We start from the raw sequence: 16,005 nt of genomic DNA on the forward strand, positions 1-16,005 counted from the left end.
TCAGCAATGGTTCTGGTGCCGGAGAGCTCTTCAGGTGGTCTCAAAGCAGCATCTGATTTCATCATTGCACTTCAGTCTCTTATAGACAGCAGGTGGATCCCAATGTCTTGTGACTTCATACTGGAAATCCCTTAAGAAGTTGTTTATAAAGGCCTCACATTTACCCATTTTTCTTCTTCGGGATTTCTCTGCTCTGCTGTCTTCAACGCTTCATCTGAAACACACCAGATGATGTAATACCCAGCTTCTTTTTCTTTAAAGCTCATCTCTAACTATGCTCTTGCTAATACATGTTATAAACATTTTCCCAATAAATGCTTAAAACAATAACGTGTGGTGTTTTACTTAATAAACCACTTTCTAAATAAAACAAAAACAATGACATGAAGTAGTTACATAATTGCCCATATGAGGCTTTTCCAGGAAATAAACAAAATAATACATGATTACATTTAGCAGATGCTTTTATCCAAAGCGACTTACAAATGAGGACATTAGAAGCAATCAAACCAACAAAAGAGCAACAACATGCAAGTGCTATTACAAGTCTTGGTTAGCCTAACGCAGTACACGTAGCAAGGTCTTTTTTTTCTTCTTTTTTTATAAAGAAAACGAGTAGATAGAATATAAAAAAAAAGAAACCTAGTGTTTTTTTATTTTTGTTTTTATAAGAAACAAATAGATAGAATAGAAAAAAGAAAGCTAGTGTTAGTTTTACAAGAAAAGCTAGCAGTTAGAGAATAAATATGCAGTTGATAGAGGGTCAAATGTGTTTTTTTATTTATTTATTTTTGTTAAATAAAAAGAAGACATAGATAAAATAAAATTAGAATAGAGAGTGCTAGAGTCAGAGGGTCAAATAAAGATGGAAGAGATGTGTTTTTAGCCGTTTCTTGAAGATGGCTAAGGATTCAGCTGCTCGGATTGAGATGGGCAGGTCATTTCACCAGGAGGGAAGAGTTAATGAAAAAGTCAGTGAAAGTGATTTTGTGCCTCTTTGGGATGGCACAATAATGCGTCGTTCACTTGCAGAACATAAGCTTCTAGAGGGCACATAGGTCTGAAGTACTGAATTTAGGTAAAGGGGTGCAGAGCCAGAGGTGGTTCTGTAGGCAAACATTAATGCCTTGAATTTAATGCGAGCAGCTATTGGTAGCCAGTGCAAATTAGAGGTGTGACGTGCGTTCTTTTCGGCTCATTAAAGAGACATATTATTAGACATTATCTAATATCTTATCTATTATCTATTAGACATATTATATTAACTAAATACATAAAACAATGAGGCAGGGTAATTGCATTCTTATGCATATTACACAACAAAGGCTACGAGGATGGCAGCGTGTAACCAATACCGTACAGGATTTTAGAAATATGCGCAGGATGCTTAGCTTGCACACTTACCACAATGTGGATTTTAGAAAGTGCACAGAAGCTCAGCGTGTGCACTTACCATAACATATATTTCTAGAATCACCATTGCTAAGGGGTCATCGAGGCTGTTTCTAGACAGGCCTAGGAACCCTATGTTACTATGGCACGCTCAAGGCAGCAGTTACTTAATTCAGCGGGAGTCGTGTGTATTCAGAGCGCATGCAGATTGGAAATGGTGTGCCTCATAGAAAAACCCTCCATATGAGGGGAGCATCGCCAACTCAACCATAATAGTCACAGGACAGGCTCTGGAGCTCATACATAACTTGAAGTAGTGTAGCACCCAACTCTCAAACCGAGAGGGGGACACAAACACTCAACTTAGGAGCAGTGTGCTCACAGATAACCCTCTAGAGTGAGGGGAGCACTACAGGCTTAACCATAAGAACAGCATATCAGGGAGGCAGAAAAAGAGGCCTAAAAACCTGGTGTTGCTGACTCACGGAGCTCTGGGGAGCGGAGAACTCAACTCTCAGGATGAGAGGGAAACTCCAAATGCTCAGGAGGGAGCAGTGTGCTCATAGGTGACCCTCTAGAGTGAGGGGAGCACTACAGGCTCACCATGAGAGCAGCCTAAGGGGGAGGGCAGAGAAAGGCCTGACCCCCTGAAGTGGTTTTGTGGCAGATTGACTGCAAATGGGACATCAGAAATGGGATCCAGCTTAGAAGGGGATCACACATTCCAACTGGGAGCAACAGGGTCCCACCAAAGAGGCAACTGACCAAGGAGGCGACAGTGACGGGCCTAATGACTCGGTATGGTTGCATATGGAGATCTTGGGAGAGGCGCTTTCGGCTCTCAGGCTGAGGTGGACCCTCATAGCTCAAGCTGCACTCTTAAAAATAAAGGTGCTTCAAAAGGTTCTTCAAGCGATGCCATAGAAGAACCATTTTTGGTTCCACAAAGAAGTTGAACCATTCAGTAGAAGGTTCTTTAAGAACCATCTCTTCCTTACCTTTTTATAAGCTAAAGAGCCTTCTTTCACCACAAAGAACCTTTTGTGAAACAGAAAGGTTCTTCAGATGTTAAAGGTTCTTTATGGAACCATTTAGACAAAAAGGTTCTTCTATGGCATCATGAAGCACCTTTATTTTTAAGATTGTGGGAGCGATAGGCTCATAGCTAGCCCTCGCAGTGAGTGGAGCACTTCCTAACTCAACCACAAGGCAGCACTAGACTAGAGGGGGCAGTCTAGCAGGGTCCGATAAGAGACCATCCACTGTTACAGCCGAACGTAGTCCTATGCTCTCTGTCTTGATAGAGAGTGTGGGTCCCGTTTAACCAGACTCAAAAGAACCTGTAGAAACAACGGTACCCAATAACCCATTCATGCATTCAGGAAGGGTCTCCGCAGAAACACATCTCACTTGTAACTCAGGGAAAGCAGTGTACTCAAGCCCACTCCACGGAGGGGAGATGGTTCGACCATAAGGGTAGTGTAAAAGGGAGGTCCAAGTGGGCCTGACCACCTATCAAAACTGCAGAGAGGAGTTAAGGAGTGAAGCCATTCAACGCCTCAGCGAGAGGAGCTCTAACTCAGAGAATGTACATGATGGTCTCAGAAGGCCCCTCGGGGCGAGGCATGAGTAGCATGTTCTGGCCGGGGCAGCTTCTCGAAGCAAACATCCAGCCGGGACGTCAGGGAGCACGTTACAAAGCATTACTCTCCAAAAATGCTCAACCTGAATGGAGGACCTGCGGGTCCTTGAGGATGCATGAAAGCCCTTAAGCGGAGGAAGATGATGGCATATGTTAATACTCTCAGAGGGAGGTGAGTAGATGTTTTACTCTGGTCCGGATGAAAGCGTTGAGAATGCCTCGTCTGGATCACCTCCCTCAGATCTTGCCTGCAACCTTCGACTTCACACCTCCTTTGAACCCTACCCAGAGGCGGGGGAGGGGTGTGTGTAGCGACAATAGTCTTTTGCGCTCGTCTCTGATCCTTAGACTGAGACGGGCCAGGACCCCTTTGCTGTTCGGGCTCAGACTGGGCCTTCATGGAATGAAGGACCTAAAGGCAGTGGGGCGCGCCTTCGCCTCCTTTTGGAAGTGCCGAAAAGTTCAGAAGGTGAAACCGGCGCATAATAACCGGCTGTTATTTAATAGATTAAATGCACTAGAATTTTATTGAATACGTGGAGAAACGTTTTTAATTAAAATATTTATATTAATAAAGGATTTATTGACTTAATGCACCTTATTTCGAAATGTCCTTTATGATTATTTCATTTTATTCACTAAACTATTTATTACTAATGTCTCATTTCAGTCTTAGTTAGGCTCTAATTTTGTATTTATTCCAGTTTATATGAAAAGGCAGCACCACCTTTACAGCCGCAATAATCACGCCTGTTTCGCACCGCAAGCGTGAGCTTTGAGGCAGCTTCATTAACTGCAGCTGCAGACTCGTGAGAGTATTCACACTGGAAGCGTTTGTACAGCATCACAGCAGCGGCTCCAAAGCCACATATTTCTTTACAAAGACTTTAAAGTTTTAAAGTCTTGAAAGTTTGTTAACATGGGGATTTGCATGTTAACGCGGGTACTCGCATATAAATACTTTTTTTTTTTTAAATATTACACAATACTTTACTACGGCGTTTTAGTGCCTCGTTAAAAAAAAAAAAAATCTAAGATTACGAGATTAAAGTCGTAAGATTATGAGAATAAAGTCGAAATGTTTCGAGAATGAAGTCGAAATATTACGAAAATAAAGTCGAAACGTTTCGAGAATAAAGTCGAAATGTTTCGATAATTTAAATCGTAGAAATTAAAGTTATAATATTTTGAGAGTATAGCCTATATTGCGCATGCAAATGGCCCGCATTGAGAGCACCGGGAGAAGTTGCCAGACCTTGATTTGAATATTGTTGCATCCGAGCGACCGCATCATCTTACTGGGATGTCAATTTTAAGGACTCGCGGAAACAGCTCAATATCAAGAATATGATATTTATTAACAGACTGTACAGGAACAACTGTTTATCTTAACATCAGCTCACACACTCAATCGACATTCCTTTGGGGGGCGCTGTAGCTCTCTTATTTAACCCTTTTTTAATACACTGCAAATATATGTGGGATTATTAGCAGAAATCATACCATGTGTCATACTCGCGGGGACAGTATGCTTGGAAATAATATTTCATGTCTTCTATTCCATTCATTGGACTCAAATTTGTTAACATGTTATATTGTTGCCTTTTCTGCTGTAAACGTTAAGTGACTATTCACAAACTATTTTATTAATGGTATACTGTAAATGAGGACATAATATTTAACGTCTTCCATTCATTATTTGTAGCGCGCCAGCCAACCAGTAATCACGACAATTTTGTGCTTTGTTGCTTTTACACAGTTCAGCTTTCAAATTCTGCCAGTTTTATAACGAAATACAAATTATAAATGTGTTTTGCTCTTTATTTCAAGTTTATAGCAAGATATAAATTGAAGAAACGCATAAAAAACAGTTTAGCCTAATTTATAATGAAAATGTCTCGTGGTTCGTTATTGTAATCGGAAAGATGATTGACTCACATGCCGCTTAACAAGCACATTATTGCAATATAGCCTACATATTGTTTGTATTTCGCTATAAAACTGACCGATTTTGAAAACTGAGATTTGGAATATCTCCCGGTGCTTCCAATCCGGGCCATTTGCATGAGCAAAAGCCTAGAATAGCCTATCTCAAAATATTATAACTATAATCTTTATTCTCAAAACATTTCGACTTTATTCTCGTAATATTTCGACTTTATTCTCGTAGTGTTTCGACTTTATTCTTGATATATTTCGACTTTATTCTCGAAACATTTCTACTTTATTCTCGTAGTTTCGACTTTATTCTCGAAATATTACTACTTTAATCTCGTAATCTTAGATTTTTTTTTTTTAACGAGGCACTAAAACGCCGTCGTACTTTAACCCAAACTGAATAATTAAAATATTTTTGATTCTTTTTTTTCTGCCGTACTCCAATCCTTGTTATAACACGCTAGACATGCTTATTCTGTGCATTTTACCACTTTTTGTGTGAAATCATTTTTATTATGTCCATCAAAAGTGTGTTGTCACTTTAATTGAGCTTGGCGCTCACGCGCTGCTCCCGCTCCCAGTGAGAATGCACTCATTTGTTAACATGCACGCCGGGAAAAATACATGCTGCTCACACTTGTGGTATGAAACCGGTGTCATTTCTGCGTTGCTAAGGCGCTACCTTCGAGTCCAAGGAAGTGGACAGATCTGAGTTGAACACCACATGAGAACATCACATGTTGAACACCGCTAACTTTCAAAAAGGTCAAACGTTACTGCTGGCCGTCAACAGCAGCTGTAAATTGCTGAGCGACGTGAGCAATCCTCCATACATAAAAAGGCCACAGTAGCAGAATACGGTTGTCGGTGAGGGTGATTTCACCAAGTACATGTTCCTGGATCATAATTCCAACCAATCAGAATTGAGGAACAACTTTTCAGGAAATATCTGCTTTAGGCTTATGTTCAGGTTTAGGTGCTTTGACACCCTTGTTAATCAGTTATCATTTCACACTGATTTTAGGAATAAATTATGGGTAGGGTTAGGTTTAGGGGTGAGGGATTGAGTTAAGTCTATATTTTTGGACAATAATGTTGATCCAGGATCAACAAAAGATGTTGATCCAGGAACATGTCTTACTTGGCAAAATCACGGCGACCTACAGTTGTCAGTCCTGTATTTGAGTCCTTAATACAGTTATGTTCACACACAGTTATTTACGGATATGACAACCGCATTCTATAACCAAACTTACATCTTACATATTTATATTAAAGTATTTGGTAATTTTATAATTAAAGCCTTTTTAATGTTTTGAAATGGTTGTATTTGTATTTCACTTGATGAATTACATTTAGCAGTTTCTGGCCAGACAAATTTTGCTATCTGGGACCTAGTAAATACAACTTGAGAGGCCGTGAAGGCAGCATTAATTATAGATACCAAAGATAACAAAACCTTCCTCATCATGATCATGTGGTTCGCTGCCAAGAGGATAACGCCAGAGGTTTTTATAGAGAAAAATTAATAGGTTTGCAATATTCAAAAATGAGTAATGTTAATTTTAACATTTAACTATAAAAACATGTAATATGTAGATAAACAAGTGTGTAAATAAATGCCATAATAATAAAGAAATATAAGGTGTAAAGATAAGTCCATAAATCCAAAATTAGAACCTTGAAATATTTCAAATATAATACAAATATTTCTCTGCTTTTATTATTTTATGTTTGGCTACGTTCACACTGTCAGTTCAGTTCTTATCAAATGGTGTCAGTGCAGTCAAGTCAACAATATTGCTGAATATTAGGTGTCTTCAACCAAGCAAGACAAAAGGCTACAGTGACAAGGAACCCAAATCCAAACAAGACCCGGTTCAGTCAGGAAACCAGTTCTCCTCTGGCCAAACGAATGAACGTGGTGTGATTATTCCAGGCTGCATCACAAGTCAGATTGCGGATTGATATCATTCAGAATATATCATTCAGAATATTTCATCCAACTTCTTCTGCTTGAAGAAACATCATCTGTGCTGGGGTCATCAATGAGGTCTTCACAGGGATCTGTCATCTAGCTGACATGGTCTCCGCTGACAGTCAGGGATGTGTTGTGGTCGTTCTTGGGTGCAGGTCCACCGTCTGGTCTGGATACCGACTGGATCAGCTGATTACTGTAACCTAGGGATAAGGGTGAGACAGTACATAAGCAACTAATATAAGCATTGATGTCATTCTTCTTACAAATTAACAAGTACATTAGATATTATAGGAAGTATTGCTGCTTACACTAATTGGTGCAGCATAAAAATCCTTTAAGAGATTTGAATTATAGAAATGTGATAGTGTGTCATGTGTATGGATGGTTAAAGAGATTAAACTTTTAAACTCACAGTGTGTGTCTGCCTCCTGAAGTCCACCCTTTTGATCAGCTGGAGCCACCTCTTCATAGTCCCCTTGAACTCCATTGCAGCAGCATTAGCTTGAAAGTTTTTTACCAAATTGCAGCCTTGAAATATGTATAAATATATATTGTAAGGTAATTATTAAATCTTAAGCATTAGTTTTTTTTACAATCATTAGGACCAGACCCAGAATTCGCACCTTATATGTTTGATGAATGTTCATGCAGCAGCTCAGAATTTCTGTAAAAAAAAAAAATGTAAAAAAAATAAATGTCAGATTACATAGTGTTCAGATTAAACTTTTAAATTTGTTTGCTCATAATAATCCCCACCACAGTAAAATAAGTATGATTTTAATCACATCATACAGCATATCTATGCTTCAAAAGTTTTCATTCACTCTAAAAACTGAACCTGCTCTACTGCAGCAGACAGATTAGGCCTCCATTCAAGAACAAAAGATGATGCACTTACATTTTACAGCTCTCTCTTACATATCTATAGTGTTTTTCTCTGTCAGAGCTTCCCACACGGCAGTGTTACCACAAAATAAATATTATTATTAAATTCAGATTGCACATATTGAATTGTCTTAGCAGGTGTAATGCTACAACAGCGTGCTCAGTTTGATTCACAAACAAATGACTCATTTGAATGGTTAAAAGAATCGAAACAGACAGAGTCACACATATAGATGTTGATGGCGCCACCAGCGCAGTCCGACTCCTTTGATTCAATAGCAATCACTCGTTGAAAAAGACGAATCGAATGAATTATAGCAAACAAAATAGAATTTAACTCATTAAAATTTAATTACCTAACATTATCGTGCACTGGATACAGCTCATCGGTTTTTTATATTAAAAAATTACATACTGTTTTCCAGGCCCGGAGTGGCCATCGGGAGAACCGGGCGAATTCCCGGTGGGCCGCTCTGCCCCGCTCATAAATTGGGCCGAGCTTTTTATTTTATTTTAATTAAAAAAAATTTTTTTTTTTACATACACAGAATAACGTCAATGTGTATAAGTTATTTTGTGGCTGATAACTAAGCTAATATTACTATATTTGAATTTAACAGTAAAATGTGACGTTTTCTGTTGTCAGAGCGCGCGCGCTCGCGCTTGTCCCAGGTCGTTGCCATGGAGACAACCCGAAACCATTAATGCTAGTGCGCTAATTGCGGGAAGAATGAAATGGATAGTAAAAAAAAGCCAGGTTAAAAAAAAGAAAGGCATTGGAGGATGACACGGCCAAATGTGCCAAACTGACAAAATATTTTTTCAAGAAGACAAACGAGCACACGTGACCTGGCGACTCAAGGTACATTAGCAACATTTACAGTTATGCAAATGGTGGTGGGCTGGTCTTGAGCATTACACTCCCGGGCTGAAAATTGATCCCACTCCGGCCCTGCTGTTTTCCTAAAGAGACCGCGCCTAAAGGTGCGTTCACACCAGACGCGAATGAAGCGTTAAGCGCGAGTGATTTACATGTTAAGTCAATGCAAAGACGCGAATAGACATCTTGCGGCGCGGTTCGCGCGAATGAGGCGGCGCGAATTGAGCGTTTTGGGCGTTTGACGCGCAGGCCCGGATTAACACAGTGTAGTGCCCTAGGGTGACCACATTTGAAGTGCCCCCGTTTTTAATAAAAAAAAAAAATTCCATAAGAACAGGTAGAATAAGAAGAATAAGTTACTAATCAAAAGAAATCATTTAACAAAATTAGTTTCCACTACAAAGGTGGCACAGAAGAACACAAAAGTGGCATGTAGGTAAATTTACAGACATTTAGAGAGGCTCAGAGGTGGCATGGATGTTTTAAATTCATAACAATGTTGTGAGATTAATGTTTTAAATATAACATTTTGAATATAGAACTATTGTTTGATTGAAATTATTTAAATAACTGAAAGGACACTTTAAACATAAAATAAAACTGCCAACAGGTGGCGGTAAATCACTGATTCGTTTGAACAGCTGATTCATTCAGGAACGAAGCAAGTGACTCACTTTATGAGTGGGTAATTGAATCACTGACTCACTAGACTCATTTAAAAACGCAGGTTCATTCATAAATGAAACACCGCTATGTTTGAATGGAGATGCAGCTGCTCGGCTGTGACTGTTTGAAACTATGTTCCTTGACTAAATAGAGCAAAATCAGGCAATATTGTTAAAAGTCATACAATGTACATCACTTTATATAACTTATTGTTTATTGAGCTGTTGTATTAATTTAATATCACATTTACAAACACCTTTAATAATCTTTAAAAGCTGTTACTCACTTCAGCAATCTCACAAAACTCCATTATAATCAATGAAGCTCTCTACACTGCACAACGAATCTCTTATTTACACCATCTACACTTTGTTTGTTATAACGAGAGCATTTGTGAGCGTGCATAACTCAGCAATGAACAAAAGTATTTTGAGCAGTGAGTGGATTCTGATTAACATTGCATTCAAGGAATCAACATATGTCTGCGATACATTACTCAACGCTGCACAAACACGCAAGTAGAAATCTTTGAAGCTCCTCTCAGCGCAAACACAAATAGCCTATGCTGATCCAACCCATTCTCACACCCAACTCGTCACATATTGAAGCTTGGTCAGGACCACTTGGCGTCGCTTTTGACGCTCAAGGTACCCTTAGCGTCATTTTTCGACTTGCAGGGTCCTCCGTTGCTTTAAATAGGAAACCCTTAGCGTCAATATGCCGACGCCACACTGGGAATTTTATCGTCATAATTAAATTATATATTGTGCAATAACATTGCCATTATTGCATATATGTTGGGGTGTGATTTTTCAATGTAAACAGCCACAACAGTTTTATTTATATTACATTATTTACACATTATGAGCACATAACCCAACCCCTGCCCCTAAATTTGTCAATAAAACACAAGATATAACAGGCAGATACAACTACTGTCATAATTTATTCAAAAATATTAATATTCCAAGTCTTCGAGGCAAAACATTTGATTTGTGAGAGGAGTAGACGTTAAGCTCATCCGTATGCAGTCTGTGCGCAATTCAAAAATGCCGCCAGAAGAAGCCTTGGTTGTGAAATGCTATTGGCTCTTGTGTGTCTCGTGACCGATTGCGTTTTGCTGTTCTGACAGGCTATTGGCTCTTCTGTGTCTCGTGACCAATTGCGTCATGCTACGGGACTTGAGTATCTTTTTGAATGAGATCAGGTGCTCCTAAATATGTTTTGATAGTCGCACACAGTAGCTACTTTTCAGTCGCCCTGTATAGCCCTGGCAATGTGTCATGATATTTTCTCTTCTTTTTTAAATTTACGTTTCGCACAACCGCCAAGTCGATGCTGCCTATCCATTTGTGAATAAATATGCTCGACTCTGACTGGGGAGGGGCAAATACACTGGGACCTGACCCAATCGCAATTCTTTATATGCGTGCATATATTTGATATTCTCTCTGTATATTGTATCATTAACTGTTCATTTTCTATGCATCTGTATCTCTTCCAGCAAAATAATATATACAAAACATGAAAAAATATTTTAAAGGTCTTGTCATTATCGTAATCACTTGGTGCCCCCCTATTGGCTGGTGCCCCAGGGCACTCGCCCAATCCGTCTATGGATAATCCGGCCCTGTTGACGCGCTTAACGCGTGATTCGCGCGAGTTGAAAAATCTGAACTTTGGCGAAAATTCGCGCCGCGTTAACCAATCAGGAGCTTGCTCTAGTAGTGACGTGATTATGACATAGCGAGCGGCGGGAATCCGAAACAACAATGGAGGACAAAGTGATCGTAGCTGTTTGTGGGCTCCCGGAGCTGTATGATACATCTTCGTATCATTACAGAAACAGGAATAAAAAGGATCTTACTTGGAGGAAAGTGAGTGAGGAGGTCGGACAATCTGGTAAGTTGTAAAAAACGCTCTTTACTCAATTTGAGCTATATATATATACATACTGAGACTACAAGTTAGTTAAAGGCGGGAAATTGAGCTTATACGCCGTATTTTACTACTTTCCCGCTGAAGAGTTGATGTGTTTATTCAGAGGAAGTGTGCAGAAAGAAGTGGAAGAGTCTGAGGGACACATATTTAAAGGAGAGGAGAAAGGACACGGAGAAGAGGAGTGGGTCAGCAGCAGGGTCAGGGAAAAAGTGGAAGTACTCTGCGGTCCTGTCTTTCCTCGACCCCTTCGTCTCCCCACGGGAGACAAGCGGGAATATGGAGAGGGGGGATGAGGAGAATCAGGCCGCAGGGTACGACCACCCCGAGGACCAGGGCGAGACAGAAGCAGCAGCAGGGCAGTCAGAGACAGGTGTGTTGACGAGAAGCAACACAACAGGGCATATATGTTGTTGTTTTTTTGATAAAGTCTAAAGTAATTTCTTTCTGACTGGTGTAATATGCAGTGTGTGTAATGTTGTATTAATATTTAATATTGTCATTACAGAGCCGACTGGTCCTTTTGATGGTAGTGAGCCTGGGTCCCTTCTGCCAGAACCTGCTGCTGCTTCTGCTTCCCCTGCCGGCCCTTCAACATCTGCTGCTACTGTGCCCACAGGTGTGTACAGGCAATAATGACCATGTTTACATGCATATTATATTTACAGTAAGCACTCGGCCTCACACAACACTGATGGTTTGTGAATGAGTTTACTCCTTTTCTGCCTTCTCATTGTACAAAATGTGTTATCATTTGATACAGCGCCGCCAAGAAGAAGAGCTCAGAAAAGGCCTAGGGAGCAGCCATCGGAGGTGGAGCGGCAGCTCCTGGAAGTACTCCGGACCCGTCCTGAAGCTCCAGCACCGCCTCCACGCTCAGAGGATGAGCTCTTCCTCTTGAGTCTGGTCCCTTCCCTGCAGAAGTTGCCGCCTCAGACAAAAGATTTCGTAAAATTTCAAATTCACAAATTAATTTACGAAAGCAGCACAGTTCTGCTTAATTTGGAACAATTGGAGCCTCAATAAAAGTTTTAAAAAAGAGGCAGCAATCTCTGCAGGGAATGAACCAGACTTTCTCTCCTTTCTCCACTCCTTCACTTTGGCCCTCACTCTTCCCTCTTCCAAGCAAGATCCTTTTATGCGTGCATATATTTGATATTCTCTCTGTATATTGTATCATTAACTGTTCATTTTCTATGCATCTGTATCTCTTCCAGCAAAATAATATATACAAAACATGAAAAAATATTTTAAAGGTCTTGTCATTATCGTAATCACTTGGTGCCCCCTATTGGCTGGTGCCCCAGGGCACTCGCCCAATCCGTCTATGGATAATCCGGCCCTGTTGACGCGCTTAACGCGTGATTCGCGCGAGTTGAAAAATCTGAACTTTGGCGAAAATTCGCGCCGCGTTAACCAATCAGGAGCTTGCTCTAGTAGTGACGTGATTATGACATAGCGAGCGGCGGAATCGAAACAACAATGGAGGACAAAGTGATCGTAGCTGTTTGTGGGCTCCGGAGCTGTATGATACATCTTCGTATCAGTACAGAAACAGGAATAAAAAGGATCTTGCTTGGAGGAAAGTGAGTGAGGAGGTCGGACAATCTGGTAAGTTGTAAAAAACGCTCTTTACTCAATTTGAGCTATATATATATACATACTGAGACTACAAGTTAGTTAAAGGCGGGAAATTGAGCTTATACGCCGTATTTTACTACTTTCCCGCTGAAGAGTTGATGTGTTTATTCAGAGGAAGTGTGCAGAAAGAAGTGGAAGAGTCTGAGGGACACATATTTAAAGGAGAGGAGAAAGGACACGGAGAAGAGGAGTGGGTCAGCAGCAGGGTCAGGGAAAAAGTGGAAGTACTCTGCGGTCCTGTCTTTCCTCGACCCCTTCGTCTCCCCACGGGAGACAAGCGGGAATATGGAGAGGGGGGATGAGGAGAATCAGGCCGCAGGGTACGACCACCCCGAGGACCAGGGCGAGACAGAAGCAGCAGCAGGGCAGTCAGAGACAGGTGTGTTGACAAGAGAAGCAACACAACAGGGCATATATGTTGTTGTTTTTTTGATAAAGTCTAAAGTAATTTCTTTCTGACTGGTGTAATATGCAGTGTGTGTAATGTTGTATTAATATTTAATATTGTCATTACAGAGCCGACTGGTCCTTTTGATGGTAGTGAGCCTGGGTCCCTTCTGCCAGAACCTGCTGCTGCTTCTGCTTCCCCTGCCGGCCCTTCAACATCTGCTGCTACTGTGCCCACAGGTGTGTACAGGCAATAATGACCATGTTTACATGCATATTATATTTACAGTAAGCACTCGGCCTCACACAACACTGATGGTTTGTGAATGAGTTTACTCCTTTTCTGCCTTCTCATTGTACAAAATGTGTTATCATTTGATACAGCGCCAAGAAGAAGAGCTCAGAAAAGGCCTAGGGAGCAACCATCGGAGGTGGAGCGGCAGCTCCTGGAAGTACTCGGACCCGTCCTGAAGCTCCAGCACCGCCTCCACGCTCAGAGGATGAGCTCTTCCTCTTGAGTCTGGTCCCTTCCCTGCAGAAGTTGCCGCCTCAGACAAAAGATTTCGTAAAATTTCAAATTCACAAATTAATTTACGAAAGCAGCACAGTTCTGCTTAATTTGGAACAATTGGAGCCTCAATAAAAGTTTTAAAAAAGAGGCAGCAATCTCTGCAGGGAATGAACCAGACTTTCTCTCCTTTCTCCACTCCTTCACTTTGGCCCTCACTCTTCCCTCTTCCAAGCAAGATCCTTTTTATTCCTGCATGTAAATTGTTGTAAATGTTCTTTGTATATAGTTTTTATATATTTTATTTTATTTATTTTGTATAAATAAATGTTCTATACAATGATCAAAGGTTTTGGTGTGTTACTTTGTGCACAACATAGTAAATCATAATTTATTTGTTACATAAAAATATTTTTTCTATGTTAAGACTAGAATACTTATGGCAAACATTTGTAATTTCATTCTAATTATATTCTATTGCAAATACACTCACAATAGTATAGTTAAAAAAAGTTATTTGTGATTGGACCAGTGTTGTATAGTGTAATGAGAATGCAGCAACGAGACAGGGATTCATTTTGGAGGCTGGCTCCATTTTATAATTTGAAAACAAGAAAAATATAAACTTGAACAAAAAATAATGAAAAATGTACAAGAGCTAAGGATGAAAAAAAGATAGCAATATTTACAAGAGAGGTTGAAAAGATGTGATTATTTACAATATATAAAGGGTGTAAATCAAAAGAAAAGACAAAAGGATGAGAATATTTACAAGAGCAAAACATAAAGGACATAAACAGCACAAGATATAATAAACAAAAACTATTCGGTCGGTTGCCACGTGAGTGCTCCCTCGGCTGAAAAGTGAGCCATGAAGCTGTCCCTGACCCGGATGGCCTCTCTGGCAGAATTATTGGCTGCAACCCGACCGAGACTCTGCAGCGAGTCCTCTGCACCTTGTACCGCCCCCCTCACAGCAGGTGCCTCTGCAGATCTCCTCATGAAGTTGTGGAGGACACATGTTGCCAACAGTTACACCGTGTCCTAAATACACGCGACGCGACAAGATTCCAGCGACAAGCAATTTGGGTGTCCACACCAGACGCGACGCGACACCGCGACGCGACAGAATCAATCAAATATCACAGCCAATCAGAAGCGTGTGTGGGCGGGCTCTCTCTGGAAGCGCACTGCTCTTGCAACGAAATGGATACGTTTATAATCTAATTCATAAATTTTAAAGCTTTTTAACATCATTAAATATACATACTGAGTGACTGATAACATCTTTGTTATGGAATACACTTGTTGGTTTCGCAGTGAGTTCACAGTTTTAACGGTCATCTTTGATTTAATTTATTTTTCAAGATCGGAGTTAACTATCTGTTGTTGCTTTCAGTGTGGCTATAGGGTCACGCAATATGATATTTAAACTCATATTAGACACGTTTAACTTTGAATAAAGCATATAATCACCTGAGATTATCTACTGTCATATAGTTTGTATGTTGTTGTTCCAGCCGCGACGTCGCGGAAATAGAAACCGTTTCTAAATTAGAAATTTCGCTTGTCACCGTCGCGGTGATTAACATGGAAAAGATACCTTTTATCGCGTGTAGTTAGGACACGGTGTTAGGCCTAACGTCAGGCGGCTGAGTTCCTTCATTCTAGCAGCGGCCCACCGCCGACAAAACCAGCTCAGGCCGAAGGTAAATTCACGCAACTACACCGAGTGTGGACCTGCCGCACGTACAACAGCTTTCAGCCGAGACCGGCCCAGAGAGAAAAAGCCGTCTATCAGCCAGAAGTGTTTTGTAGAGTCGGCGCGGCTCTGGCCCCCATTATCTTCTCACCGATGTCGTGCCGCATTTCAGCCAGAATCGGCCCGAGTGTGCTTGATATCTGGGTACGTTCACGCCATATCGTAATTACCGTAATTATGAGATACCAACTTGTAAAAAGCGTTCACGTCCTCATAGAACTCGTAATTTCAATTTGTGAACTGGGAGCTTTCTGAAAGCTACGGCTTGTACCACGTGACCGCTGCACCTCACGCGGAACCAGAGAAAAATGCTTTCAAAGAAAGCTATATTACTGCTCTTAAAAAGAGGAAAATAGATGCATATATATTGATACTATAATAATAA

General features: G+C 40.6%; 2 protein-coding genes and 1 long non-coding RNA gene across 6 annotated transcripts in view; 2 read left to right on the forward strand and 1 right to left on the reverse strand.

Moving 5' to 3' along the window:
- Positions 1 to 16,005, reverse strand: part of LOC131531781 (uncharacterized) — a 23,428-nt gene continuing 7,423 nt past the window's right edge. For 2 of the 3 annotated variants that reach the window (XR_009268784.1, XR_009268782.1), the window contains 3 exons: positions 7,577 to 7,617; positions 7,366 to 7,481; positions 1 to 7,153 (listed from right to left, as the gene is read on the reverse strand). This is a non-coding gene — a long non-coding RNA (uncharacterized LOC131531781). Of the gene's footprint in view, positions 7,154 to 7,365; positions 7,482 to 7,576; positions 7,618 to 7,851; positions 9,000 to 16,005 lie in introns of those variants that run through there. The other variant, XR_009268783.1, reaches the window with a different exon arrangement.
- On the forward strand, positions 10,774 to 12,454 carry LOC131531779 (transcription factor Adf-1-like). Its single transcript, XM_058762819.1, has 4 exons — positions 10,774 to 11,286; positions 11,429 to 11,695; positions 11,831 to 11,941; positions 12,086 to 12,454. The coding sequence occupies exons 1-4, from the start codon at positions 11,157 to 11,159 to the stop codon at positions 12,346 to 12,348; spliced, it is 771 nt and encodes a 256-aa protein (XP_058618802.1). The 5' UTR covers positions 10,774 to 11,156; the 3' UTR covers positions 12,349 to 12,454.
- The window catches only part of LOC131531778 (torsin-1A-like), a 6,598-nt gene continuing 5,730 nt past the window's right edge, over positions 15,138 to 16,005 (forward strand). For both annotated transcript variants that reach the window (XM_058762817.1, XM_058762818.1), the window contains exon 1: positions 15,138 to 15,177. In XM_058762817.1, coding sequence (XP_058618800.1) covers positions 15,153 to 15,177 — 25 coding nt within the window. In that variant the 5' untranslated portion in view covers positions 15,138 to 15,152. The remainder of the gene's footprint in view (positions 15,178 to 16,005) is intronic.

This window comes from Onychostoma macrolepis, chromosome 23, assembly GCF_012432095.1.
Source record: "Onychostoma macrolepis isolate SWU-2019 chromosome 23, ASM1243209v1, whole genome shotgun sequence".
Lineage (NCBI taxonomy): Eukaryota > Metazoa > Chordata > Actinopteri > Cypriniformes > Cyprinidae > Onychostoma > Onychostoma macrolepis.